The 25,632-nt window shown below is 56.8% G+C and overlaps 2 protein-coding genes across 6 annotated transcripts; one reads left to right on the top strand and one right to left on the bottom strand.

Moving 5' to 3' along the window:
* Positions 1–679: 679 nt before the first annotated feature.
* Positions 680–19,305, top strand: NHERF1 (NHERF family PDZ scaffold protein 1). Of its 2 annotated transcripts, XM_004374167.2 has the most exons (6): positions 680–1,323; positions 12,853–13,014; positions 14,033–14,186; positions 16,469–16,509; positions 18,076–18,168; positions 18,399–19,305. In XM_004374167.2, the coding sequence occupies exons 1-6, from the start codon at positions 883–885 to the stop codon at positions 18,588–18,590; spliced, it is 1,083 nt and encodes a 360-aa protein (XP_004374224.1). In that variant the 5' UTR covers positions 680–882; the 3' UTR covers positions 18,591–19,305. The 2 variants fall into 2 exon arrangements, with proteins under 2 accessions (XP_004374224.1, XP_023585020.1); XM_023729252.1 differs by lacking the exon at positions 18,076–18,168 and having other exon boundaries at positions 752–1,323; positions 18,399–19,304.
* A 332-nt stretch (positions 19,306–19,637) lies between these two features.
* NAT9 (N-acetyltransferase 9 (putative)) lies at positions 19,638–25,502 on the bottom strand. Of its 4 annotated transcripts, none has more exons than XM_023729253.1 (7): positions 25,457–25,502; positions 24,643–24,731; positions 24,173–24,282; positions 23,513–23,656; positions 22,615–22,674; positions 22,321–22,415; positions 19,638–22,198 (listed from the first exon to the last, which is right to left on the bottom strand). In XM_023729253.1, exons 2-7 carry the CDS (start codon positions 24,717–24,719, stop codon positions 22,064–22,066), a joined length of 621 nt encoding a protein of 206 aa, XP_023585021.1. In that variant the 5' UTR covers positions 24,720–24,731; positions 25,457–25,502; the 3' UTR covers positions 19,638–22,063. The 4 variants fall into 4 exon arrangements, with proteins under 4 accessions (XP_023585021.1, XP_023585023.1, XP_004374223.1 ...); XM_023729254.1 differs by having other exon boundaries at positions 22,032–22,198; positions 23,513–23,629; positions 24,173–24,309; positions 25,457–25,468; XM_023729255.1 differs by lacking the exon at positions 25,457–25,502 and having other exon boundaries at positions 23,513–23,629; positions 24,643–24,930.
* Between the last annotated feature and the right edge of the window lie 130 nt (positions 25,503–25,632).

Genomic DNA, 25,632 nt, shown 5'->3' with positions numbered 1-25,632 from the left:
TCCCACTTCCCTAGCCAAACGCTGACGCCATTGCCCACACCACTGCCCACAATGGCCTGTCTTCAGTGGGTTGCCCCACGGAGCCTCGGGCTTTGCAGAGCCTCACGCCTTCCCCGCAGGGATCAGAGCCCGTACCCCTATAAGCATGTCCTGGAGGAGAGGAAAGTGACTCCACAGATGGGAAAATGTCGTTATTCGAACAACTATTGGGTCAGAGTTGGTCGCCGGTCTTACACGTTAGGCCGCTGGAGCCTCGCTGCCCGGGAGCAAGAACGGTTTCCCCGGCAACAGCGGTTCACCCAAAGCAGCTGCACCCGGACTTTGAACTGAAGAGTCTTTTCCCCGAGCGCTGAGTCTCCTCAATCCCCGCCACAGGTGAGGGAAACCAAAACAGAGCCTGCGGGGCCCTCCGCCCAGTGCTAAGAACTCACAGGGTCCCCGCCCTGCCGCGCGACTCCGGCCACTTGTTAACAAACACTTCCACTTCCTGAGCCGCGTTCTTCGCCCACTGCGGGGCGCCGAGCCGAACTCAGGCCCCGCCTCGCGCACTCCGATTGGCCCACGGCGTTCACCCGGCCCGAGCACCCCCTCCTGTGGGCCCTCATTGGCCCGCGGCGGCCCACACCCGCGATGCGGCCCCGCCCTTAACCACGGGCGAGTTCTGGAACGTGCACACACCGCGCTGTGCGGAATTGGCTGGTTGGCTTCTCCAGCCTTTCGCGGTGCTCGCCCGCAGCCGCCGAGACACCTGCTCGCTCCACCCGTCTGAGTGCTGGGATTCCCGCCGCGCTCGCGGCTTCGCGGGGCGGGAGAAGGGCTGGCCGTGCAGTTTCTAGCCTCAACGGGGCCCCGCGTGGCGCCGTTGAGCTGTCGCCGGGTGACATGAGCGCGGCCGCGGCGACCGGGGCTCCCCTGCCCCGGCTCTGCTGCCTGGAGAAGGGTCCGAACGGTTATGGCTTCCACCTGCACGGGGAGAAGGGCAAGGCGGGCCAGTTCATCCGTCTGGTGGAGCCTGGCTCGCCGGCCGAGAAGTCGGGGCTGCTGGCCGGGGACCGACTGGTGGAGGTGAACGGCGAGAACGTGGAGAAGGAGACCCACCAACAGGTGGTGAACCGCATCCGCGCCTCGCTCAATGCCGTGCGCCTACTGGTGGTCGACCCCGACGTGGACGAGCAGCTGCAGAAGCTGGGTGTCACGGTGCGCGAGGAGCTGCTGCGCGCCCAGGTGGGGTCCGGGCCAGCCGAGCTGCAGGCCGCCACCGAGGCGCAGGGGGATGGCGGCGAGAGCGAGCCGCGCGAGGCCGAGAAGAGCCAAGCGGAGCGGGTAGGTGTGGGGCCCCGCGGGCGGCGAGCCTGTGGCGGGTGGGGCGACCCCGGCGCCCCGAACGCCCAGCCCCGCGCCCGCCCTTGTCGTTCTGAAACTCGAGCGGAGAGAAGACTGCTTCCGCTCGCCGTTCCGGCACTTGCAGTTCCAGGGCAGGCGTGGGGGCAGCCTCCAGTGATCCCCAGCCCTCTCCCCAGACTGGGCCCGGCCCCTGAGTGCCTTTGCTGTCTGCTCCTCTTGTCCTTCGGCTTTTGGGGTGGGGGAGGGGAGGCTGCTCCCGTTCCATGGAACCCCCTAGTTAGTTGTAGGGGATCTTCGCCCTCCGCAGGACCCTCCCAGTGCCCTCTCCTCGGCCACCCAACCCCCAGCCTGCAGTTGGGCCGGGGAGAGGGTTCCATTGCCCGAGAAGGGCCAGCTTCCTCCACGGTGAAGCTGGGGTGACAGTGAGCAGTGAGCGCGGCCTTGACTTCCAAAATCCAGAGTAGTGTAACAATCCCCTTCAGTGCCGAGACACAGCCCCGGGCCTGGGCGGGGAGGGTCGCAAGGAGGACTCTTCCGTGCCCCCTCCCCCCAGCCGGCTGGTGAGTGTATGATTAACAGCCTGGCTGGACTTCATCCTCCTCCTGAAGTCCGCTGTGACTTCTAAGGAGGGAGGAAGCCCCACGTCCCCGGGCTGTGGGGTGGGAGTGGAGGGGTGCTGGGAGGAGGCACGGAGGCGTCTCGGGGGTGGTGGCTCTGCCACCCAGGATTTATGCTTCTCAGGAATGTGAGGAGTAAGCGCTAGCTTGTATCAGGGGGCGGGAAGGAGGACTTGGAGGAGGAGGAGAAAGAGGGCTGGAGGGGCGGGGATGGCGGCCGGTGGCACAGGGCCAGGAAGTGGCTCACTGAGCACCGTGGGCAGGTAGGCATGGCCCCCAGTCCCGGGACAGCAAGCTGGCCAGTGGCGCTTTGGTTCATCTCATTTGGATCAGCTGCAGAAGGGGCAGCTGGCAAAACAGAAGTTGTTATTCCGAGCCTCCTGTCCCCAGGGAGTGAAGAGGGAGGCCCCTGGGTGCAGACTCTGGGAGCTAGGGCTGGGATCCCCCAGGGCCTGTTTAGCTTGCACCAGCTCTCTTCCTGGTGGCAGTATGTGGCCAACAGAGAAGGGACACACTTCAGCACTGAGGTGGAAGGTGGAGCCCTTGAGAGAGGGCCTACTGGTTTGGTGCAAGTGAAGGAAGTGAGGTCACCAGGGGCCCTGTTCAACCGGAGCTGGGTGCCTGGAATGCCAGGGCAGCCAGGCTACTGCTTCCTGCCCCTTCCCAGCTGGCATTGGCAAGGGGTGGGGGGAGGGGCCGGAGCACCCCAGCAGAGAGTTGACACTGCGGATTTGGAACTGATGACCTCTGGTCCCAAGCAGAATAATCCGATTTGAACCTTGGGCTGAAGCATTGATTTGTCATTCCCCCCCACCCTTTTTTTTTTTTTTAGACTTTGGGACCCACACAAATGCCCATCCCCTAAGTTTCAGTCATGTTCAGCTCTCCCTTTGCCATTTTGGTTTTGCTGCTGGGTGCGTGGAGACTTGACGTAACACTCGTGCTCACAGCTGTCTGGAAAGGCAGTGTGTGGGCTTCCTGCTCTCTGGGTGAGCACAGAATCGGATTCCCCCGATGCCTGTGTGCCACTTAGGCAACGTACAGTTGTATGTACTTTGCTAGGTCAGGAGAAGGAAGTAGAACCACCTCTAGCGAGTCCTGGGGACACCGCTACCAGGCCTCTTGGGGTTTCAGGTCAACAAGCAAGTCACAGGACCTCTCTGAGCCTTGGTTTTCCTATCTGTAAAATGGGACTCCATGAAGCCTTCCTTCTCGAGGATTTTACTCATTGCCGAATCGAGCTTCTTTATGCCCAGGCATTCCAATCACAGCTCTGTGCGGCAACTCCTTCCACCTGGCCAGTCAGAGCTGTTAAGTCCCTCTAGTAGACAAATCCTATCATCTGGTAGGGTGAGAGAAAAGGGACCTACTCTGTTGTTGCAAAAAATGTTAATAAACATTGTAAGGGTTTTTTTTTTTTTTTTTTTTTTTCCCCTAAAAGGCATCCCTTTCCTATATAAGGCATCTGATTGAGTTTTACTAATTAGTTTTAGCCTGAATTTGTTTGCACAGTAGGGGCTATTATAGTATCTTCATTAGTTCTCATAGGTGAAAAAAAAGGTATAAGTGGTAAAGTGCCTGGGCGTAGGTGGCATCTCGCTGGGGAGGCCACCAGAGTCAAGAGCAACACAAAGCAGAGGGTGAGGTGGGTGCCACGTGGGTGTCCTATCTTTGGCTGCCTATGACACTGGCTGACAATGCTGGTCTCCGTCTAGCCCCAGACGGTGAAGGTGTAGATCAAGCTCTGCCTACCTGCTCTGTTGATGGCCCTCCCCACCTCCACCCCCACCATGGGGAGAGAGAAGCAGCAATCCCCACCATGGCGCTCCCCTACTTAAAGCCTCCCCCACATTCACCACCAGTCACAGGATAATCCTTCATACACTGAGCTTGGTAGTTGGGCCACCTTGAGCCAAGTTACTTAACTTCTCTAAGCTTCCATTTCCTCTTGTGTAAATTCTGGGTGATACCAGCAACTTCATGGGGTCATTGGGATCAAGTGGGGATGTATATAAAGCAAGAAGCTCAGCGCACAAAGTGCCCACTCAGGAAATATTGACTTTTTGTTATTGTGTGAATTCATACATATTTCACAATGATTATTACACTGCCAGAGTCCTGATGGCGTAGTGGTTAAGAGCTTGGCTGCTAACCAGAAGGTCAGCAGTTCAAATCCACTAGCTGTTCCCTGGAAACCCTATGGGGCCGTTCTACGCTGTCCTATAAGGTCGCTGTGAGTCGGAACCCGACTGACAGCACCTAACAATATCACACAGCCACCCATGAGGCATCTAGTACTGGTTCCACCCCTCACGTTGGGTAAGAGCAGCTGTGGCCCAAGCCTGGCATGCTCAGTAAGTGTTCAGTTATCGATCGCTGTGGTTTAATAATTATATGTTATTACAAGGCCCTTCACAATCTGGCAGCCTTCTCTCACCACTGCCCCTGTGTGTGCCCCCCTTTCCAACCAAACCACACCGAGGGTCCGAGTTTCCCTCAGGCATGCCATGCTGTCAGTCTCTAAGCCTTCGCGCTGACAATTCCACTGCCTGGGAACGCTTCCGGCCCTCTTTTCGTGGGGCACACTCTCCCAGTCCACTCTCCTCCCACAGAGCTTTTGCTTGATCTCGTGGAAAGAGTCAGCTCTTTGCCTCCCCAGCTCCTCCTGTTCTTTGTCCTTACGTCTTCTGTGGCTCTGAACTCCCTGTATTTTAGTCATCAGTTCATGACCTTCTCTTCCACTACATGTAAGTCCTGAGGGCAACAGCTGTGGTTTGTGTTTATAGTCCCCATGCCTTGCCCACGCTGTGCCTGGGGTAGGGAGGTGCTGGATCAGTGTTTATTAATGAACAAATGCAAAACAACTGTCAGGGAACTTTGACCTAACGATCCCAGTCCCACATACCTGAACCTGCGCCTGGAGCACACTCAGAGATAGGAATTCCAGGTAGAATGGAACATCCCAGATGGAACCTACCCACCCTTCTTTCTTGCCAACGCCCAGCTTCCATTTTAAGATCTTTCTAAGAAAACAAGAAAGCTGAAAATCTGGGCTTTGGGGTCAGCCAAATCAATGTGTGAATCCCATCTCTGCCACTCACTGGCTCTGGGACCCTAGGCAAGTTCATTGTTCCCTTCAAGCCTTGGCTTCCACCTCTGTGAAATGGGGACACCAGCACCTATCCAGCAGGGTTGTTGGGGAGATTCAAGTGTGTGTGTCTAAGTACCCAGCTTGGGTCCCTACCAGACCTAACCCCAACCAGAGGCAGAGATAGTGCAGACACCCCAGATGGCAGGCTGGGGGTTGGATGGGCACAGTAAGCTGGCAGCCTACCAACCTCTTCCCCAGGGAGGGAAGACCATTTCACATGGACTAAGCTGGAGCTTTGGAAAGGCAGGACCGGTTTCAATTTGAAATGGACAGAGTGTGGGATAGTTGGTGTGCTGGTTCTTCTTCTTAAGAATTTGGGCATCTTCTTCTCCTTTGGCAAAACAGGGTAGCCCCTGGTTCTCACCTTCAAGTTCCTCTTAAGTTTAAATGAGCGATTCTGGAGATGATTCTCTTGGAGGTAGAAAGGGGCTTCCCTCTCAACCTGGTATGTCTCGATGGGGGGCCTTTCTTCCCTCCCCTAGACTTCTATCCCAGGGGTCCTGAGGGGCTGGGAAAGCAGGGAGGGAGGGAGAACTCAGGACCCAGGGGAAGAAGGAGGTCTTGTTGGTGTGGTTCTGTGGGCCTTTTGGGGGGCGGAGGAGACCCAGGGCTCCAGAGCCCAATAATAGGTGTTCCTCTGCTTCTGCTGCTCTGAGATAAAGTGTTCTACCTGGGAAGGAAACACAAGTTTATAGTGCACCTACTAGTTGCCCAGCCCTGTGCAGTAAAGACACAAATACGCATTTCATTGATTTCTCCATGGCAACCCTGCAAATTAGGTGTTATTGTCTCCATTTTGTTAGTTGACAGTAAGCCTTCAGTAAATGGTGGTTATTATTTGTGTCTGGCAATATGCTAAGTACTAAACACACCTTCTCTCATTTAACCCAAACAACCACCCTGTGGGCAGGTATTAGCCCACTCTCTACATGTGGAGATGACACTCGGCCAGTGAAGGTAGCTGGCACCGGGTGAGCCTAGCAAACGGTGTGGCTTGGAACCCAGCTCTCTCCAATTCCAAGGTCCGTGCACATCTATTGGGCCAGAGTTTTGCTTAAGGGCCTGACTCTCCAGCTGGAGTGTCTGCCCATCAGGTTCTGGGCTACTCCAGGGCCATCTCAGTGGCATAAATCCAGGCTGCTTGAACCAGCTGCCTGTAACAGTCCAGGGAATTGTGCCTGGCTTTGAGCCAGGGCTCCCAGGTACTGGTGTCCCCAGCAGACATCCTTTAGGCACCATTGGGAAAGGTGTGAGGGGCCCAGCCCAGGACAGGCTCCTGCTGCCATCCCTTCTCACGTGATGGGCTGGGCCAGGAGTCTGGTGACTAAGTTCCCTACCCCTAGGTCCTGAGAGCCTGCTCTTGCTGACTCAGGGGCTCCCCTGTAGCACAAAGAACCCTCCTGGAGGCTGGGCTTGACTGAGCGTTCCTTCTCCTCGGGTGGGACAGCCTCCCTGCGACAGGCTGACCATGCCCCTGGGCCCGTCCCTGGGCAAAGTTCAGGGTCCTGTGTCCCAGAAAAGGACAGGTGGACAGGAGAGATTCCCTGAGGCCCTGGTCACCTTGGTGGTAGCACGGTAACTGCTTACTTGAGCTGTATGACCAAGGCCAGAGCTCTGACTTCTCTGAAACGAAGGTCCCTGTGTTTTCCCTGTGTCTGCTGTAAGGTCATGGGTGTCCCCTTCAAACAGCAAAGGCAGTGAGGATTTGGAAGAGTGTGTTTTGGGGCTCAGACAGCAAAATGGTTAAGAGTGAGCCCTCAAGATCTGCTCTGTCCAATGCAGTAGCCCCTCGCCACGGGTGGCTTTTGAGCCCTTGAAACATGGCTAGTGCCAGCTAAGATGTCCTGCAAATGGAACATTCACACCGGACTTTGAAGATTTAGTGCAAATTAAAGGATGTAAAATACGTCATTGATAGTTGTTAAAAAATGACTACTTGTTGAAATGATAGTACATCAGATATATTGGGTTAAATGAGATGCTACAATTTCCCCTGTTTTCTTTTTATCTTTTAATGTGGCTGCTAGAAAATTTAAAATTCCACATCCAGCTGGCATTGTATTTCCATTGCACAGTGCTGCTGTAGATCTGAGTTCAAATCCTGGCTTCTCCTATCAGCTGTTATCCTTGAGCAATTTACTCCATCTCTTTGAATCTCAGTTTCCTTGTCTGTAAAATGGTGGGCAACAATACCTTCCTGGCAGGGTTATCATTGGGTTTTACAAGGCATATAGTAAATGTTCAATAAATGGTAACCAATGAACAACAAAAACGGTTGCCATCAAGGTGATTCCAACTCATGGCAACCCCATGTGTGTCAGAATAGAACTGTGCTCCATGTGGTTTTCAGTGGCTGATTATTTTGGAAGTAGATTGCCCGGCCTTTCTTCTGAGGCACCCCAGGGATGGACTCAAACCTCCAACCTTTCAGTTAGCAGCCAAGCACGTTAACCATTTGCACCACCCAGAGAGGCCAATAAATAAATAGTATCTGCTATTTAATATTTCAGTGTCAAGCCCCAGTTTCAAAAGCTCCTTGAAGGTCCTTACATAGCTTCTTGAGCCCACAAGGAGTTAAGTCCAGTGCCTTCTGGGAAGAGGCTGAGGGATGAGGAAGAATAATGACAGGCGGGCATGCAGCAGTCAGCCCTGGATGATGTCCAGCCAGGCAGCAGCCCAGGTACCAGCCTGCTCCATCCCAGGCTTGCCCAGCCCTGGGGGGATCTAAGCCAAACTCTCCCCCCGGTACCTCTGGCCAGTGCAGGAAGAAGAGACTGTGGCCAGAGGGAGAGTCTGGCTCACGGCCCGAGAGTGGGGGTGTCAGAAGCAGCCCCACTTTAGCCTACATCCCCTCCTGTTCCTACTCTGCTGGGCTCCAGAAAGGGCCTTCCCCCTGAGAAGCAGGAAGTACAAGTGCAAGTTGGGCAAACGGAGGGGTCCACCATTCCTCAGCCTGCACAGACTTGTGGGGTGTGGGGTAGGGTCCATTAGAGTGAAATGGGCTGGCATCAGGGCCATGGGGCACGTGGTCAGTGGCAGCCGAGCCCTTTGTACCTTACCTAGGGTGAGGAGAGGACACCTCGTGCCCAGCGCTCTGGACACCGGCCCAGTGGTCTGAGCTCCCGGGCACTCTCCAGCCTGCCCTAAGGATAGTGCCCCCATGCTGCCCAGCCGCATGTCACTCTGGCAGGGAGAGCCCTCTCCTTCCTGGCTTCCTGGCAGAGCCGGCGCCAGGCCCAAGCCTGTGTCCCCAGAATCCCAAGAAATGGGCTGAGCTGCCTCCCAGCACAGCCATGGCTTCTCCCCCTATTCTACCCCACTCCCACCCCACTAAACCCAGACAAACCCACTGCCGTCAAGTCAATTCCAACTCACTCGCGACCCTATAGGACGGAATAGAACTGCCCCATAGGGTTTGCAAAGCTGTTATCTTTATGGAAGCAGACTACCACATCTTACTCCTGCAGAGCGGCTGGTGGGTTCGAACCGCCGACCTTCTGGTTAGCAGCCGAGCTCTTAACCACTGTGCCACCAGGGCTCCTCCCACCCTGCTAGAGGGGCTCATTTCTGTATATCAGGCAGGCCCTGCAGCAGGCACCCTCCTTTGCATAAACAAGAGCCCTCACTGCACTGGGGAAAGGACAGTCTTGGGTGGTGGGGGTCACCTCTCTTGTTCCCCTAGCCACCCTAGTGGTCTCCTTCACTGCTCCCACTGCCCCCCACCCCAAAGCCCAGAGCTGGCTGCGATTTCCGAGGCTTGCAGAAGCCTGTGGAAGCAGCCTGGCTGTTTCTATAGGGCCCATCACCATGGCATCGGCCGCGAGGGGCTGGGGCAGTAGCCCCCAGCACCTGCAGCCCTCCCCCAGGCACAGGGAATGGCCCTGGGCCTGCTCCCCAGAGACGGTCACCAGGATTAGGGTATCGACTTTCCCCAGCTTTCCAGGTGGCTGCTGATGGCACCTATTGAATTCCGTGCCCGCCATCCACTCCCAGGGCTGCGTGGGTGGAGGTGATGGGGTGGCCGCTTGGGGTGGGGCTGAGCTCCCTGACAGAGAGGGGAATGGGGGGTAGCCACTGTGGACCCAAGAATCTGAGTTAGCAGAAGGGTCTGGAGGTGGGTCGCCTGGCAGGGTCTTTTCTGGAAGCAGGTCTTTCGTTGTCTGGAAGCCCCAAGCAGCCCAGCTCAGCTGCACTGCCCATCAGCTGCCATTGCCTCCCGCTCATGCCTCTCATCTGGGTCTCTGCCAGTCTCCTCACTGAGCAGATCCTGGTGTTTACTTCTGGGCTGTTATTGTCGCTGGGAGTTTCACCTTGCCCTTTGGAATTCATCAGGAGGCTCTGGACAGACTGGGGCTATGTTCCCGTGAAATCCCCTACCCCATGCTCTGGGCCTGCCTGGAGCTGGCCTGTGGCACAAGGTCCCTCCTGAGCTCCTGGGGGCCAGCAGGTGGGATGAGGGCCCAGGTGCCTGACCCCTCCCCCATCTTCTTTTCGATGGGCCTTGAGACCATACACACACACACACACACACACACACACACACACACACACACACACACCCCATCCCCAAGGAGGCTGCCATGACTCCTACTGCCAGCTCCGGCCTTCACCCAAGCTGGGATGGGCCCTGGATCAGCTGACTCAGCAGCTGGCAGGGACATCTCCTGGAGACAGCTGGGTGACTCCTGATGAGGGAGGGGCTGAACAGAACAAGACCTGTCTCCCTGGAAGAGTGGACAGCTCCAGCCCCTCTGGGTGTGAAAGGAGGGCGCCTCCAGGGACTTGGGAGGAAGGAGCCAGAGATGTCCGAAGGCTTCATAAAACTACCTGGGGCTTCTTACCCCGGCCCAGCCACCCTTCAGCCCTGATGCCATGGCACACGACCCCCAGAGGGCAGTAGAGTGGGTCCAGTGCAGGGGGAGGGGCGCAGTGGAAGCTGGAGCCCCACTGGAGCTCCAGTGGAGGTCTGGGCCCCCCGTTTCCCTCACCTTCATGGCTTGGTGCTAGCAGAGGGTAGTGGGCTCAAAGCAAGCCTCGCACTGCGATGACATAGGCCACTAGGCAAGGGGTATGGAGGAAAGTTGCTGAGGGTCACTAAGGGAGGCCCCCAGCACAGAAACCCAAGCCTGACGGTGGGTACCACGGGGCAGCTCCCCTAGCCCAGGCATGCTCGCGGCCTCCTCGCCCCTCAGCTCTATCCCTCAGCTCAGCTGCTGTGCTCTCCACACAAGCCAGCTGCAAGAGGCCCTGAGCACCCGGAAGGAAGGCTGCGGTTTCGTCAGCTCCCAGCAGAGCTGCAGCCCCGAGCCCAGGGCCTGCCCCTGACTCCCGCGGGGGCCTCAGCTCTGACTGAACTGCCTCCTGTCTGGGCCTGGGTCCTTAAGGGACAGCCCTCTGTGGTGGAAGGAGCACAGGGTTCGAGCCAGAGACCCGGGCTGCAGTTCTGGCACCTCCACTGTAGAGCCGTGTGACATCAGGCAGTGGGCTTACCATCTCTGAGCCTCAGTTTCCCCATCTCCAAAATGCGGGTGACGAGCCTGGCCAGGCTGCCATGGGAAGGCTTTGGGGTGAGCGGACTGGGTGGGGAGGCAGGAGCGTTGGAGCTGCCCCCTCCCGTCCCCGGTCCTGGGATTCACCCTCCCTACTTTCTCAGGGTAACTGCATGGATTGCAGAACTCAGTCTAGCTGGGGCAGAAAGCCGAGCCTGTCCCAGTGGTGATAACTGGTCAGACCTGTTCTTGCTCACCTTGGCGGCCTGTGGGAGGGCTGGGCTGGGCCACCGGCTTTGTGGAGGGATTAGCTGGAGGGGAGAAGAGCCTCACTTACTCCCGATCTAGATCCCAGAGGGCTGGGGGGTGGGCCGTGGGAGGGCTGCTGGGGCTGCAGTAGGTGGGAGCTGAGAGTGGGCCCTGCGGTGAGGGCCAGGAGGGGTGAGGAGGACCAGGGGGCCCCAGGGAGAAGAGGATACTGCGTCACCCGAGCAGCAGCCCCTGGGGAGAGGCTGTTCTGTGGGCCCCCCACATTTTTATTGTTTGCATATTTGCTTTTGTTGTTGGGTGTAAGGACCTCCTCCTACTTTTGACCCTGGTGAAAGGTTAGGAGGCACCAGCCCAGGGACCTCTAGCCCAGATTTGGGTAAGTGGCAGCCAGAACTAGGCCCAGCCGTTACTGCTTCTTCCTGTCTTGGCGTCCTCGCACCCCCTCCGACATCCTGAACACAGACTAGAAACACCCGCCCAAGCATTTGAAGGAAGGAAAAGTCTCGCTGGGGCCTCCCCCGTCAGAGAGTCATGGGGTGGGGAGCAAGCTTGGGAAGCAGCTTCTCCCATGTCGATGGAGCTGCATCCTGGGGCAGGCAGGTTCAGGCAGGAGGCCCTTCTTCCCTACCTCCCTTGCCTTCTCCACTCCCAGCTGGGGATTTGGGTTTCAGAGCACCCCTCCTACAAGAGCTCAGTCTCAGCTTAATATGACTCTTTCATTTGTATTAACCACGATGACAAAGCTGCACAGCGTTTACCATCCTCAGAGTGCTCCCACCCACTGTAATCACCTCCTTGGGGCCTCACAGCAGCCCTGGGAGGCAGGTGGCATTAGGAACATTCTAGAATGAGGAACCTGAGGCTCCGAGAAGGAAATGACCTGCCCCAGGTCACAGAGCTATAGTGGGTGGCGGAGCTGGACATGGGTCAGGACGTTGGCAGCTGCCCTGCCCCAGGCCTGGGAGCAGCGGGAGCAGGACCCCAGAGTCATGAGTCCTCAGCAAGGTATCAACTACTTCGCCCACTCACACCCCCATTCCCTCCATCATGTAAGTGAGTCTGAGGGTTGCAGCTTCCAAGTTGAACCAAAGACACGGAGAACCATCTGCACTGAGTGTATGGGTGCTCAGGAGAAATCTACAAGTACCCTTTTAACGGGGGCCACGGCCACACTGCTCTCCTTCAACCCAGCCCTGCGTTTCCTGTCTCCCACCTCCAATTCAGGTTCCTTTGGGACTAACAGGGTCTCCGGGCCTCTGTTGCTGCCTTTACCCTCAGCTGGGCCTGGAGCTGCTGAGGTGGCCAAGCCTTGGCTTCGCCAGCAGGGTGCCCTGGTCCCATCCAGGACCCCTTGCTGTGCCTCCTACCAGGCGTGTGGTTATCCGGCTCCCTCCATCTCACCTGCAGAAGGAGCTGGCCGGCCCACTGGACTTGGTGGGGATGAGAAGGGAGCCGGTGTGGGTGAGGAAAGGCGTTACCGTAAACATGCTGACCAGCTTTCAGTAAACACCTGGCCCTGCCTTCCCCGCTGCAGAGAACAGGGTACAGAGGGGCTAGGGGTCCCCAGTCACATGCCTAAGTACCCAGCAGGCTAGCAGGGGTCTCCCCTTCCCTAGGAGGGCCAGACTAAGCCACTGGGGGAGAGGGATAAGGGATCAATCAAAATAACGTGATAAACCTGAGAATGTCAAAACGGGAAGGGGCTTGAGAGCTCACCTTGTCCCACCTTCATCTTCCAGAAGAGGAAACTGAGACCCAGACAAGGGCAGTGTCCTCTACTGGGTCGCCTAGGTCGTTTGCTGCAATGATAGGCCTGCATGAGTCCCGGGCCAGCATCCGCTCATATTGTTCTGTAGGATCTTAGCAAACCTGAATTAGTCCCAAACCTTGCCTCCTTGGTAGGGGAGGGGTGTGGTCAGCAGAGAGCAAGGAAGGTGGGCCAGGAACATCACTCTCTTTATCTTCTACTCCACCCCCATAGCGTGAGCTGCGGCCACGGCTCTGTGCCATGAAGAAGGGCCCCAATGGCTACGGCTTCAACCTGCACAGTGACAAGTCTAAGCCTGGCCAGTTCATCCGGGCGGTGGACCCAGATTCACCAGCTGAGGCCTCAGGGCTCCGGGCCCAGGACCGCATCGTGGAGGTAATGCATCCTCACCCTCTTCGCCACTCTTCCTTCCTCACAGCCTCCTTGTAGACCATCAGCTCCTTGTGGTAGCCATAACACCATTTACTTCCTGGTTAGCCCCACAGGGCCTAGCTAGCCCATAAATGCTGGATGGGTGGACAGATGGAGGGGGGAGAGGGAGGGAAGGAAGACAGAAGTGGGTGAATGGGTTGTGGATGGATAGATGGATGGAAGGAAGAGAAGGAGGATGGGTGGGTGGATGGATGGAGGGGGGGGTGGGTACCTGGGTGGTAGGTGGACAGATGGATGGAAGGAAGGGAAGAAGGACAGGTGGGTGGATGGATGGAGGGATGGAGGGATGGAGGGATGGAGGGAAGGGAGGGTGGGTAGACAGGTGGGTAGATGGATAGACAGAGACTTCTTTTCTGCCCCACTCTCCCCTGGGCTCTTCTGCATTCAGCAGGCACACTCAGCAGCCCCATTCACCCATCAGTCCAGGCAGACATCTGGGGCTACCCCCAGGGTTCCCATGCTACCAGAGGCCTCCATGCCAGGCACAGGGGTTGGAGGGAGGGTGATAAAATTCTTCTCCTGAGCAAGGCGCTTAGGCACGCTCACTGTATACACTTGTGCTGTGTTCCACTGGAGAGGAAACAGGAACCAAAGGACTTGGGCGGGTCCCAGAATCACAGAGCCTTCTCGTCTTACATGCGAGAAAACCAAGGCCCAGTGAGGAGAGTCAGGCGGCAAGTCCACAGAGAGGCCAGGGCCCAGCCAGCCTCCCTGACCCCTCTCAGCTGTGTTTGTTTAGTCTCTTCTGGATATTTTCTTTGGCTTTTCCCAGTGTCCCTCTCTCCATCTGACTGTCAAGGGGGAGGACCACTTGACCTAGTTCAGGACTATGCACAAGGAGGGCTCAGTGCCCCCAGATTGCAGGCTGGCCTAGTTTGAGGAGGCCCTCTCGTACCTCCCTCCACCTACCCTCCCGAGAGCTGCAACCTGTGACCACAGTCCCTCCCTCCCCTCCCTGCAGGTGAACGGGGTCTGCATGGAGGGCAAGCAACATGGGGATGTGGTGTCTGCCATCAAGGCTGGCGGGGACGAGACCAAGCTGCTGGTGGTGGACAGGGAAACCGACGAGTTCTTCAAGAAGTGCAAAGTGATCCCATCTCAGGAGCACCTGGATGGTGAGCAGGGAGGGAGCTGGTGGTCACCCTGGGGCTGGAGGCCCCCTAGTCAATGCTCAAGACCAGGTAGGGGTCCAGCAGCTTCCTGTTTTGACACTTCCTTCCAGGGAGACCGAGAGGTGTGGGTTGGGAGAGAGTGGGGCCTTAGTGTCAGGAAAGGAACAGGGATTAGCAGGGATGGCATGGGACAGGGGTAAGCTGGCATGAGGGGTGGTGAGAGAGAGGGGACAGAGTGTCCGATTTCCAGGCCTGAGCCCCCAACCCCTCCGCTGCCAGCAAGTTCTTGAGGTAGTGCTGACTCAGGAAAGGGTTAACTCCGGGGCAGCTGCCCAGCCTTTGCTTGGTCAGATCAGAGTCCAGTGACAGGGGCCTGGTGCCTGCTCCCTTCTCCTCTCTCCAGTTGTCTTGGAAACACAGGCCTGCTGGCTGTGGAGAGCGGTGGGCCCCCTTTGCTACCCTGGGCCCCTGCCGTCCCCATCCCCCACCCTTCCCCTGCCAAGCCTGGCACCTCCCCCTGCTCAGGCCTTCGCCAAACAGGGCTGGGCTGTCACATCAGTACAAGGAGGGGTTAAGTAGCCCTCTGCTCCCTGATCTGGACTTTCTCCCTGGGAAGATGGCTCCCTGAGGGATGTGGGCTGACTGGGTGGAGCCTATTTGGACTTTGCAACGGGTGGGGCCTCCCTGGTGTGTCAGGATTATATCTGTAGGTACGGGTCCACATGCAGATCCTGTCATACACACTCAGACCCCTAGCTGGCAGGGCCCCGATAGGGAGCCCTATCCCCCAGTGGCCCAACAGGGGCTCCTGGGAGGGAGATAGGTCATTGGAAGTCCTGAGCAGACTCTAGACATGGGAGGGGACAACACTTTACCCTTTTCTCACGTTCATGAAAACCAAATAACTCAGGGACTCCTCCTCCTAGATGAGGGGGAAAACAGGCCCAAAAAAAGCCCCAACCTTGCTTTTGGAGACGTAACACGGGGAAAACAGCTGAAATTGGACTCCACTCAGCCCCTGAAACACCTCCTGCCTCCCCTGCCGCCTTTCTCCTCCCCCTGCTCCCTCATCTCCTTCTGTGTCTCTGACTGGGTGGGAAAGGCCCTAAGACCACAGCCATGCAGGCTCTGGCCGGAGGACCTGCAGAGGAGAGGCCGGGGCAGCGTCCTTCCAGGGCTCCAAGGACCATGTCTTTTTCCTACTCCTCCCAACTGGCTGTAACTGGGGGCAGCCCCATAGAGAGGAACGCTCCCCCCGGAGGCTGCCAGGGCTGAGGCTTCACCCCATCCCTAGGAAACAGCCTGGAGCTAATGGGAAAGGAGCTGGCTAAGGGGTGGTGAGTGTCCCTGTGTCCCATCAGTCCCCTGCCCAGCCTGGAAGGCTGTGGGTGTCAAAAGGGAGGAAAAAGCGAGAGGTATGTCTGACTGTGCTGGGAAAGGGAAAAGATGTACATTAATTTTTAAGCTAAGAGTTCAGAAAAACCCACTCAGGCTGACCCCGGAGCAGAACAGCCAGTCCCCCTTGTTGCCCTGAGTGAGCCACTGAGGCTGACCCCAGGCCTGACTTTTCTCCCTCTGACCCCTGCTGCCACCACCGAATTTCCCACTGTCGGAGGGGACACCCATCACACTGCCCTGGGCTGTCTTGCCCCACTCCCATATCCAGATTCACAATTAGGAGTTGGGATTCTGTCCTCTTTCAGCTGAGGCAGGTACTAACCATAATCTGGGGTGTGGTTGCAAGTCTGGCATCATATCCTAACTACCTGAGAAGCTTTTGAAAAATGTGGATTCCTAGGCCTGCCCTAGACCCACTGAATCAGAATCTCAGGTGGCAATGCCTGGGAATCTATTTTTAACAAGCCTCCCAGGTGAGTTGGATGCAGCCAGCCTGGGATCTGAAACCCATCTAGGATGCTCAAAGCAGCTCACTTCCCACTACTGGTCACGAGATCAATTTAGTAGGTAAAGATCAGCAAATTTTTTAATGAAACCAAATAGAAAGTATCAAAGAGCATTGCATTGTAATAAGGGTTAGTATTGTTTTGTGAAACTTTTGTTACATGCACACACACACACACACACACAAAATCTTTGTGTATGCTGGGTCATAATGTCAAAATGTAAAATATATTTCTTATAGTGGGTTGCAGTTGAAAAAGTTTTATAAACACTGACTTTGGAAATAAGGTCTAATTATCTGCCAAACCCTCCGACTTTCACCACCCCCCCGCCCCCCGCTCTGGTTTCCAGAGCTTTGGGCTCACTTCTTTTTCTTTGCCCAGGTCCCTTGCCTGAGCCCTTTATCAATGGGGAGATACAGAAGGTAAGAATGACGCTGTTGCTGCTCTGTCCCTCGGTCCCGGGGTGAGAGGAGGGTGAGAAGGGTGTGGCTGGGGGAAGGTAGAAACCTCAGGGTCCCCAGCTGTAGGTCCCTCCTAAGCTTCAAGTACAGCCTTCCAGCAGACCCCAAAAGCCTCTGCTTAGGGCCTGGGCAGTCAGGAGGGAGAGGCCTGGCTGGCCCCCCATAGCCCGCCATCCTCGGTGAGAAGCCCCCGCCTCCAGCTCCCCATGGTACAGAAGAGGCCATTCTTCCCTGCAAGAACAGAGCTTCAGTGTCTGGCGGCATGCTGCGGGCCCTGCTACATCCAGTCTGGGCTGGGAGAACAAAGCCCTTCCTCCCCCTGCCCAGGAAAAAGGGAGGCTGGGGAAGAGATGGCAGGGCCAGGTGCCAGCCGAAGCCATGGAGGAGCCCAGGAAGGGGCCGAGTGCCAAGCTAATGGCCAGCCAAAGCCTTCACTCTGGATGGGCAGCCTCAAGTCAGGGTCTGCAGAAAGGGTCCCCTCCCCAAGGGCTCCTTCACCTGGGGGGACTCGGCTCTGAACCTCTGTTACCCCGTTTGTGGGTCTAGGCGTCTCTGTCCCTCTTACTCCCTCAATGCCATTCTTTTTTTTCTTTTTTTTAATGAGAATATTCTCAGTTATTTATTGCCACGGAAGAAGTATCCCAATCAAACTTAATGGCTTAGAACAACACAGTGCATTATTTCTCATGATTTTGTGGTTTGACTGGGTGAGTCGGCTGTCTCACATGGATCTCTTAAGCAGCTCCATTCGCTGGCATATGGGCTGGGCTGGAAAATCTAAGAAAGCCTTCTCACGTCTGGGGTCTTGGTCCTCCTCCATGCGGCCTCTCTCCATGCGGTGCCTCATCCTCCAGGGCCTTTCCACATGGCCTCTCTCTAGCAGAACAGACTGGACTACTTACAGCATGAGAGCCAGCTTCCGAGAGGGAGAAAGCATAAGCTGCTAGGCACAAGGCTATTCTTGGCTACTTTGGGGCTGAGGTTCAAGACTCCTGGGGTTGCATCCAGGGAAACAGTCAAGTGGGTCGCAGGCCTGGAGGTTCAGGGAGTATCATGTGTCCCCATGACGAGCAGAGCGGTCCCCGATGACCCACACTCCAAGAAGCCCCTCCTTGATCACTGTCCCGAAAGGCCTGTCAGTGCCTGAAAGCCGCATTGGGGAGGACAGTGGAGAGCACTTCAGCTGACGCCACCATGGGCCGTCCCTCCCTATGGGCCCAGGCAGCTCTGATCCTTTGAGGAATGTGACCATGCAAATCCCCCAGTAGGTTCAGGCAGTAAGGGGACTGGGGTGGGTGGGTGAGGTACCTGTCTTCCCTAAGAGCTCCTTCCCTTCCTCAGGACTTCGCCTACCCCATCCCCCACCAACCCACACCCCCTCCCCCACCAGCCCACACTAACCCACACCCCTCCCCTGCCAACCTATACTCCCTCTCCTACCAATCCACACCCCACCAACCCACACCTCTCTCTTACCAACCGATACCCTCTCTCCTACCAACCCACACCCCCTCCTCTCTGTGCCAGGAGAACAGTCAGGAAGCCCCGGCTGAGGAGGCAGCCCCAGAGAGCCCCTGGCCAGCCCTGGGGAGAACCACCTCCAGTGACACCAGTGAGGAGGTAGGCTGACGGAGTGGGGGCGGCAACCAGATTACAGGAAGCCGATTCCCAGGCCCCACGTCTTCCTGGCACACCAGCCTGCCTCTGAGGTCACATGCAGTGCCACGTTCTGTTCTTGTGACCTGGCTTCCCTGGGTAGTGCCCCAAAGGAGCCCTCTCACCGAGGCTGAGTGCCAGGGGCCCCCACCGGGGCTGACCCCCTCCTCTCCGCCTCCCCTTCCTCTTTGCAGTTGAATTCCCAGGACAGCCCCAAGAAACAGGACTCCGCAGTGCCCTCCTCTGCCTCCTCCTCCTCTGACCCCATCCTGGACTTCAACATCTCTCTGGCCGTGGCCAAGGAGAGGGCACATCAGAAACGCAGCAGCAAGCAGGCCCCGCAGATGGACTGGAACAAGAAAAACGAACTCTTCAGTAACTTCTGAGCACCCTCTGCCAGCCACCCGGGATGGGGGAAGGGCTGAGCCAGACCCACCCCCCAGACTGTCTCCCCTTCCTCCTCCCCATTCACCCCTGAATCGACGTTTGAATCAGCACCAGCATCTCCTTTCTTGGTGAACCTGATTTTTCTAGAGAACTACATTCTTCCCTTATGTTAGGAGAGGCAAATGGTTTTCTGTCCTGCCCCAATCAGAAACAGACTCTGCCCCCCACTCCGACTGCTTCATCCCACCTGGTGACCCCGTGACACCCTGCCTGGGGCCACCACTGCGACCTGCACCAAGCAAGGACTGTGGGACCAGGGGAAAGGAGGTTCTCCCTCACAGCCCCATTGGTGACAGGGTCTGGGGCTGATTAAGGAACTCTGATCACAGCACCCACTGCTCCAGGGGAAGGGGCATCTGATAGCCTGAGAGCCATGATTTGGGCACCTTATTTTTATTCACTTGATTATTGTTATTTTTTAAGAGTGCAGTACCAGAGTCGAGGGATTTTTGCTTCCTTGATTAACATGCTTTTTCCTGGTTGTTGTAATCCAGGGCATATAGCAGTGGCCTCAGCCTTCAACTCATGTGTTTCTACTCCCACCCCCGGAGACCCAGGCAGCAAGGGGAGGGCTTGGCTACCCCTGCCCAGCCCAGAGCCAGGCACCATTGTAAGGAAACTCCAGTAGAAATTCAAATGGTTCCTCCAAAGCACTTCAGTCTCTGTGTCTTCCTTTAGAGAAAGGTTTGTCCTCCTGGCCTTTAACTTAAACCTCTTCTGGGTGGATAGGGAGAAATGCTGGAACAGGTGCTCCCAGCATGGTCTTTAGCTGAGAAGTTACAATGCAGCTGGAGAGAGAGGCCCATCTGGGGCGCTCTGTCACCCCAAGCCCGGGGAGCGGGAGATGTGCGACTTTAACCAGAGAGCCTTGAAACCACGTGCCTGGCCCACGAGCCACTAGGAGTTCCACGTGCAGGAGCTCTGTGGGAACAGGATCCACCCAGCTCCCTGTGCTTCACCTCTGGCCAGTGCACATGTCCAAACGCATGTCTAGCACTGGTGCAGGTGGGGGTCCTTCTGCTGTCGGGTGCTTATCTGGCCCAGTGGGCTGGGAGCTGAGACTCCCGTCTCAGGTCTGTGGGAGACTGCTCTAACCCCAGGAGTGCTGGAGTGTGGACCCCAGGATGGAGCAGAATTAGGAATGCAGGGATTTGGCTTTAATCTCTGCCTGCAGCCAGTGGGGTGCAGGATTCCCAGAGGTGGCCTAAGCTGGTGCCAGATACACTATCTTATCTGGCCGCTGACCTAATTGGAGGGCAATTGTCCAGGGTTTAGGGAAAACAAACCAGGTCCACCAAGCTCCAGGACATGCTGCAGAGCAAGGTGGAGTGGAGGGGACTTTCCAAGGGCAAAATGCCCTGTCCCTTCACAAGAGCTCTGGAGGGTAACCAGTTTGGTCCCAGCTGGCTTGTACCTCTAGCCCGAGGCCACATCTTGGAGCCCTGCCAGGGTGGCCTGAGAGAATGGAGGCTGGTGGGCCAATAGGGTCAAGAGCAGGAGTTCAGAGAAACGCCCCAGGCTGCTTTCCGCCCAGCCTACGAGAAGACCACTCAGAAGCCACATAAAAATGGAAGACAGTGAACTGGGAAGGGGACCTTTGGCTTGAGAGAGAAGCCAGCCATTATCTGTCCATCTCAGCTCATTAGGGCTGGGATTCCACTAGCATGAAACCATTCAAATCCCTTATCCTGGTACCAATCGTCCTGTCCCCTGCACTGCCTGTGCCTCGCCTGTCCCTACCCCACCCCGCCTCTATTCTCTGACCCCTGACAGACGCCTCCACACAGGTGGAGCAGGCCTAAGGATTGCCCCACAGGGCTGTGGAGGCCCCTCCCTACCTCGCCTGCCTTGTGGGGGAAGCCCTGGGGGAACTTTGACTCCGACAGCTAAAGACAGGAGGAAGGGACAGGTGGCTTGGAGGGAACTCCTATGGCTGGGGAGCACAGTACAGAGGGGGCCACAGCGAGTGGAGCTTTGATGTTAGGCACGGTTCTACTGCTTCTCACCTGCGTAGACTATCACCTGCATCTTTGTCTAGCACGCAATGCCAGGGCCTGGAAGCCAGGGGCAGAGCAGTTCTGGCTGTGCCACAACAAGCAGGGGGACCCTGGGCAAGTCACCTTCTTTATCTGGGACTGTTTCCCGAGCTTGAAAACACCCTGTTGCTGGCTGCCATCAAGTTGACTGATTCACGGCAGCCCCAGGTGTGCAGAGTACAACTGTGCTTCAGAAGGTTTTCATGACCGTGACCTTTCAGAAGCAGATTTGCCAGGTCTTCCGAGAATCCTTGAGTGGTTCAAACTGCCAGCCTTCCGGCTAGACAAGCGCTTAACTGTCTCCACCAGCCAGGGACTCTCGAAAAAGCCCTACGTGCCCTCCAGGGTCTCTTCCTTGACTGGCTTTTAAGAACATGCCTGGCCTTTCTTGACGCCTCGGCAAACTGTGGGCAAACTGTGACCGGGGTGGGATGTAGGATAGAAACCTGAGGGTGTCGGCCACCTCAGCTAGGCCAGGGAGACCTGCCCAGCCCCACGTCTTAAGTGACGGGCAGACAGTTGACAGGCAGCCTGGCCTTCCCAGCCTGTGCCTCCGCTGCCCCCGCGTGGCCTTGCCAGATGTGCAGCTGCTCGGAGAGGAGGCCCAGGGAGGGGGCACCGAACCCCTCCTGCTCAAGGCCCCACTGAGGCTTCTTCCCACAGCCCCTGCCACTGAGCTGGAGGCCGCACCTCACCAACCGGGGACTTGTCACACGGAGCTGTCTCCAATGGTAACTTCTTCCTTCCTCCTCTACACTCAAAACCAGCTCTAAAGAGAAGGGAGGAAGGCCACTTGCCCCCTTTCTGAGCAGCCTGTCTGTCCTTCCAGAGCCTAGGTCCCTGGCTTCCACACCACCCTGCGTCCCCACCCTGCCTGCTTCTACACGACAACAGGACAGAGCCAGCCCTGTCCACACCTCCACACACTCCGAGATGGGGCCTCCTGTCTCCACATGGCAGAATAAGAAAGCGAGAAGCAGGCCTGCCATGTGCTTTACTCCTGCCAGGGCCTCCCCCGGCCTTTCACCAGACAGGGAGGCCCTGTCTGCCCCATCCATTCTCCAGGCCCCCTGTAACCTTGGTTCCCACGTCCACCCTGACTCCTCCTGTGGTTTCATACATCTACTGCAGGTTCCTAGTCTGAGTCCAGGTCTGGCTGGGAGTCGGGCTTGGCCACACCACCAGCCTGAGGGAGGCAAAGGCAAGTCCAGAGTCGGAGGGGCCTGGGTCCTAAAGGGTTATTTCCAGCCTGGGGATGCACCAGCAGCACTGGCCCTGAGACCCCATACATCCATCTCCTGTGGCTGGGTTCTGGCCTTTGGAGCATGTAGTCCCGACGTCCCATCCACACGCCAGCTGCCCATGAGGCCCAGCTGTCAGTGGGGCTCGGCTGACCCAGCTCTGTACGGCTTCTCTGCCACGTGGCTGGTCTGCTCCAGCAGCCACTGCCGCATCGGCTCACTCACAGCCAGTCTGAGCGTCACCTCCTGGAAGACGCTGCTCACAGCCACCTACGGAAGCCCGGAGAGCAAAGCCCACCAAGTTACAGCCACAAATGCCAGCCCCACCCCAGCCCACCACAGAGACAGGCCCCGCCCCATCCCCACCTGCCAGCCCCCCGTGACGTCCTTACCTGCTCAAAGTGAAGTTTTTGGAACAGATGGATGCTCGGTTCATTTCCTTGCCCGATTTTAGCCTCAAACTTGGTCAGACCTAGCTTGGTGACTCCTCCCCGAGGAGACCAGAGAGGGGTGAGCAGCAGAATGAAGGCTCCGGCCCCTCCCACCCCCCAACCAAGCCCTGGCTCCCCACGCAGTGTGCAATGGAGGCACCTGTTGCCTGCCCCCCACCTCCAAGCCTGGAGAAGTCTCCCTCCTAACATGCCCCGGCCCTCACCCGGGGCCTGGCCGCTTCTCCCCACACTTACCGTAAGACATCATCATGAGAACAGCCTCAGTGCCAAACCCCCGGCCTCTGCAGCTGGGCTCTGGGAGACAAAGCAGCAATAACAACAGCTAACACTGGGGGCTGAGGAGCCCTAGCAATGCAAACAGTTGAGCACTCAGCTGCTAACCAAAAGTTTCCAACCCCCCAAATAGCTCCCCAGGAGAAAGACCTGGCGATCTGCTTCCATAAAGATTATAGCCTAAGAAACCCTACAGGGCAGTTCTACCCTGTCACATGAGGTCTCTATGAGTCGAAATCAACTCAAGGGCCCCTAACAACAATAGCAACACTACCGGGGCAGGCTCGGATTTAGACACTTGACACAATCTCATCTAACCCTCACAACAACTCTGAGAAGCTGTTACTGCTAATACTGTTTAGCAGAAAAGGAAATGGGCACGGAGAAGTTAAATGACTCAGCCAAGGTCTCACAGCTTGGAACCCCTGTAGTCTAACTCCAAGGCTGACTCCCTTAGCCCTCAGTCTGGTGCCTCAGTGAGAACAGCCAATAGCCTCTAATGGGAAGGCTGAGGACCAAGAAGGAAGCAGAGGCTACAGGGGCCCTTCCCATAGCACAGGAAATGCTCCAGGGAAGATCATTTCTCTTTGGAGGGTTCCCCCCTCCCCCAAGGATGGGCAGACTGAATTTGGAAGACCCAAAAACCAAAGGTTAAGTTCACACCTAAGCTTAAGATGGGAATAAAGTGACAAACACAGGGCTAGTGGGATCCAGGCAAGCAGCCTGCCCCAGGCAGGTCCACGCTCATCCACACAGAGCATCCCACTGAGGTCCGAGTGCTTCACGAGCCCCAGCAAGCTGAAGGCCTAGCAGTGCCGAGGGCCAGAAGGGAGGGGAGGCAGGGCCAAGTGAAACGAACCCGCAATCATGACCTCGATCTCCCCCACGGCGGGGTCCCCTGGATCTGTGAGGAAGAGGTTCACATCGCCTGCCATACAGCTCTCTTCGGTGACGCCTGGCTGGGCCTGCCATTTCTCTGCATCCAAAATGATGAAGGTACACTCTAAGGAGAGAGGGGACAGGTTGTCCCTACACTCCCCAAAGGAGGGAGATGAGGACCACGTTTCTACCAAGCCAGGGAACTGCAGAACACTGTCCTCTGCGTCTGACAGGAGAAAAGGGGGCCCAGAGCTTTCTGTAGCTCATTACAAGCCTCAGATCTGCCTCATGCAGAAAAACACAACCTTCTCCAAAGAGCAACTGTGCTTTCAGGACCAGGGGACCCAAAGAGGAGCAGCCACAGCCAGAACCCAAGATCCTTTCGTTTGTCTGAATCCTTCCAGGCCTGCTGCAGGGTGGAGAGGAGAGAAGCATCAGCCACAGGGACTGGCTTCAGTGGGCAGGAGAGTACCAGGGTTTCTGGCACCTTCTAGGCTTTTCATGAAGCTTGTGTGGCCCCGGGAAGGAGATCTTTGTCTAGCAGTAAGGAAGGGAGGGAACCTGGAGACTGCCTGTGGAGTCAGCCCTCCCACTGCCGCCAGCGCTGCCAGCCACCACCAGCCTGGGCTCTGCTCCTCACTGTCAGCATCCTCTCGCCAGCTGCGCTGCATTGTGTACTCCTGCTCCAGGCTCAGCGGCTCTGAGGCTGTCAGCTGCTGCAGCTCCTCAGATTTCATCCACTCGTGGTATCTGCAGGGGCATAGGGATGGCCCGAGACTACCCTAAATTATAAAAAATTGTTTTCTTTTTTGCACACGTTTAGTTTATGTAAAATAATTCCTTGCTGAAGGTCAAAAACGAAGCTGAGAGGGTGAAAGGGAAAACAGAGAGATGAGCAACTTCTTCCAGGGAAGTCATATTCCTCTGCCTCAGCCTTCACTTTTTCCTGTATGTTGTTACTTCTCACAACCAACGCTTCCCCTTCTCAGGGGAAACAGCCTCTGAGATTTGGCCTAAGAAAGGCTGACCCTCCTCCCTGTGCCTAGGAGGGGGGCGAACACAGCGCTGAGTAAGGGTGCAGCTGTGCCCATATCAGGCAGGACTAGTTACCTGGGCACATGCTCTGAGGTGTAGGGCACCAGGACCACCTTCTTCCCCAGCAGCAAGGTGTTCTGATTCAACAACATAATAGTGGCAGCCTGCGGGTGGCAAGGGCAGACTTCAGGACCAGGAGTTTCCTCCTACTTAGGGTGGGAGTCCGGGTTCTGTATTTGCTAAACTCCTGCAGAGATGCGGAGCCCTGGTGGCGCCATGGTTAAGCACTTGGCTGCTAACGGAAAGGTTAATGGTTCCAACCTACCAGAGGCTCCGCGGGAGAAAAGACCTGGTGATCCGCCCCTATAAAGATTACAGCCTAGGAAAACCTATGGGGCCATTCTACCCTGTCCCATAAGGTCGCTACGAGTCGGAAATGACTCAATGGCACACAAGAAGGGTCTCCCTCTTTCCCTCCAAACACTTCAGAGAACAAGGACTCTAAACCCCTTGCAAGAAGAGGAACCGGGCTGGTTAAGGATAATTAAACAGCCCTTAACTCGCACTCCAAAGAAGTTTCCACCCCATTCTCCAGAACTAGCATCACTAGCCCCAAGCAGAAGCTTCACCCTAGCCTCAACTTTCAGTCCTACTTTGAGTCTATTTACAAGCCCTCTCCCGGCGACCACCCCCTCGGCTCTGGCCCTCCCTTTGGCCCGCCTCCCAAACCGGATCGCCCAGACCACTGTAGGGTGAGGCCGGCTTAACTCCTCAGACCCTCCCCTTTGCGTAGGCTGCTCTTCTCGACCCCTAATCACGGTAGGGCCTCAACTGCCAAGTTCACATCCACTATCAGCAGACTGACACGTCCAGAGCAAAAGGGACGAACCAACTAGCCACGCTATCCGTACTGGACCACGTCCGCCACCTCCCGCATGCGCAGAGAAGAGCATCATCTCCCACTTCCGCCACACATACGGGAGCTACCAGGGTCCAATCCCGGTCCCTCCTCTGCGAGGAGCCCAATCAACGCGCTCCATCCCGCCCTAGGCGCGTGCGGAAAAG

Source organism: Trichechus manatus, unplaced genomic scaffold (genome assembly GCF_000243295.1).
Source record: "Trichechus manatus latirostris isolate Lorelei unplaced genomic scaffold, TriManLat1.0 scaffold00028, whole genome shotgun sequence".
NCBI lineage: Eukaryota > Metazoa > Chordata > Mammalia > Sirenia > Trichechidae > Trichechus > Trichechus manatus.
This window is presented reverse-complemented; position numbering and strand designations above follow the sequence as displayed.

Excerpts from the sequence above, each read along its gene's own strand:
- NHERF1 (XM_004374167.2), top strand. The coding sequence starts at position 883 with ATGAGCGCGGCCGCGGCGACCGGGGCTCCCCTGCCCCGGCTCTGCTGC. Across the intron at positions 13,015-14,032 it reads CCCAGGACCGCATCGTGGAG|GTGAACGGGGTCTGCATGGA; the intron begins GTAATGCATCCT and ends CCCTCCCTGCAG. Across the intron at positions 16,510-18,075 it reads TCAATGGGGAGATACAGAAG|GAGAACAGTCAGGAAGCCCC; the intron begins GTAAGAATGACG and ends TCTCTGTGCCAG.
- NAT9 (XM_023729253.1), bottom strand. The coding sequence starts at position 24,719 with ATGTTGTTGAATCAGAACACCTTGCTGCTGGGGAAGAAGGTGGTCCTG. Across the intron at positions 23,657-24,172 it reads CTGGCGAGAGGATGCTGACA|AGTGTACCTTCATCATTTTG; the intron begins GTGAGGAGCAGA and ends CTCTCTCCTTAG. Across the intron at positions 22,199-22,320 it reads AAAAACTTCACTTTGAGCAG|GTGGCTGTGAGCAGCGTCTT; the intron begins GTAAGGACGTCA and ends GGGCTTCCGTAG.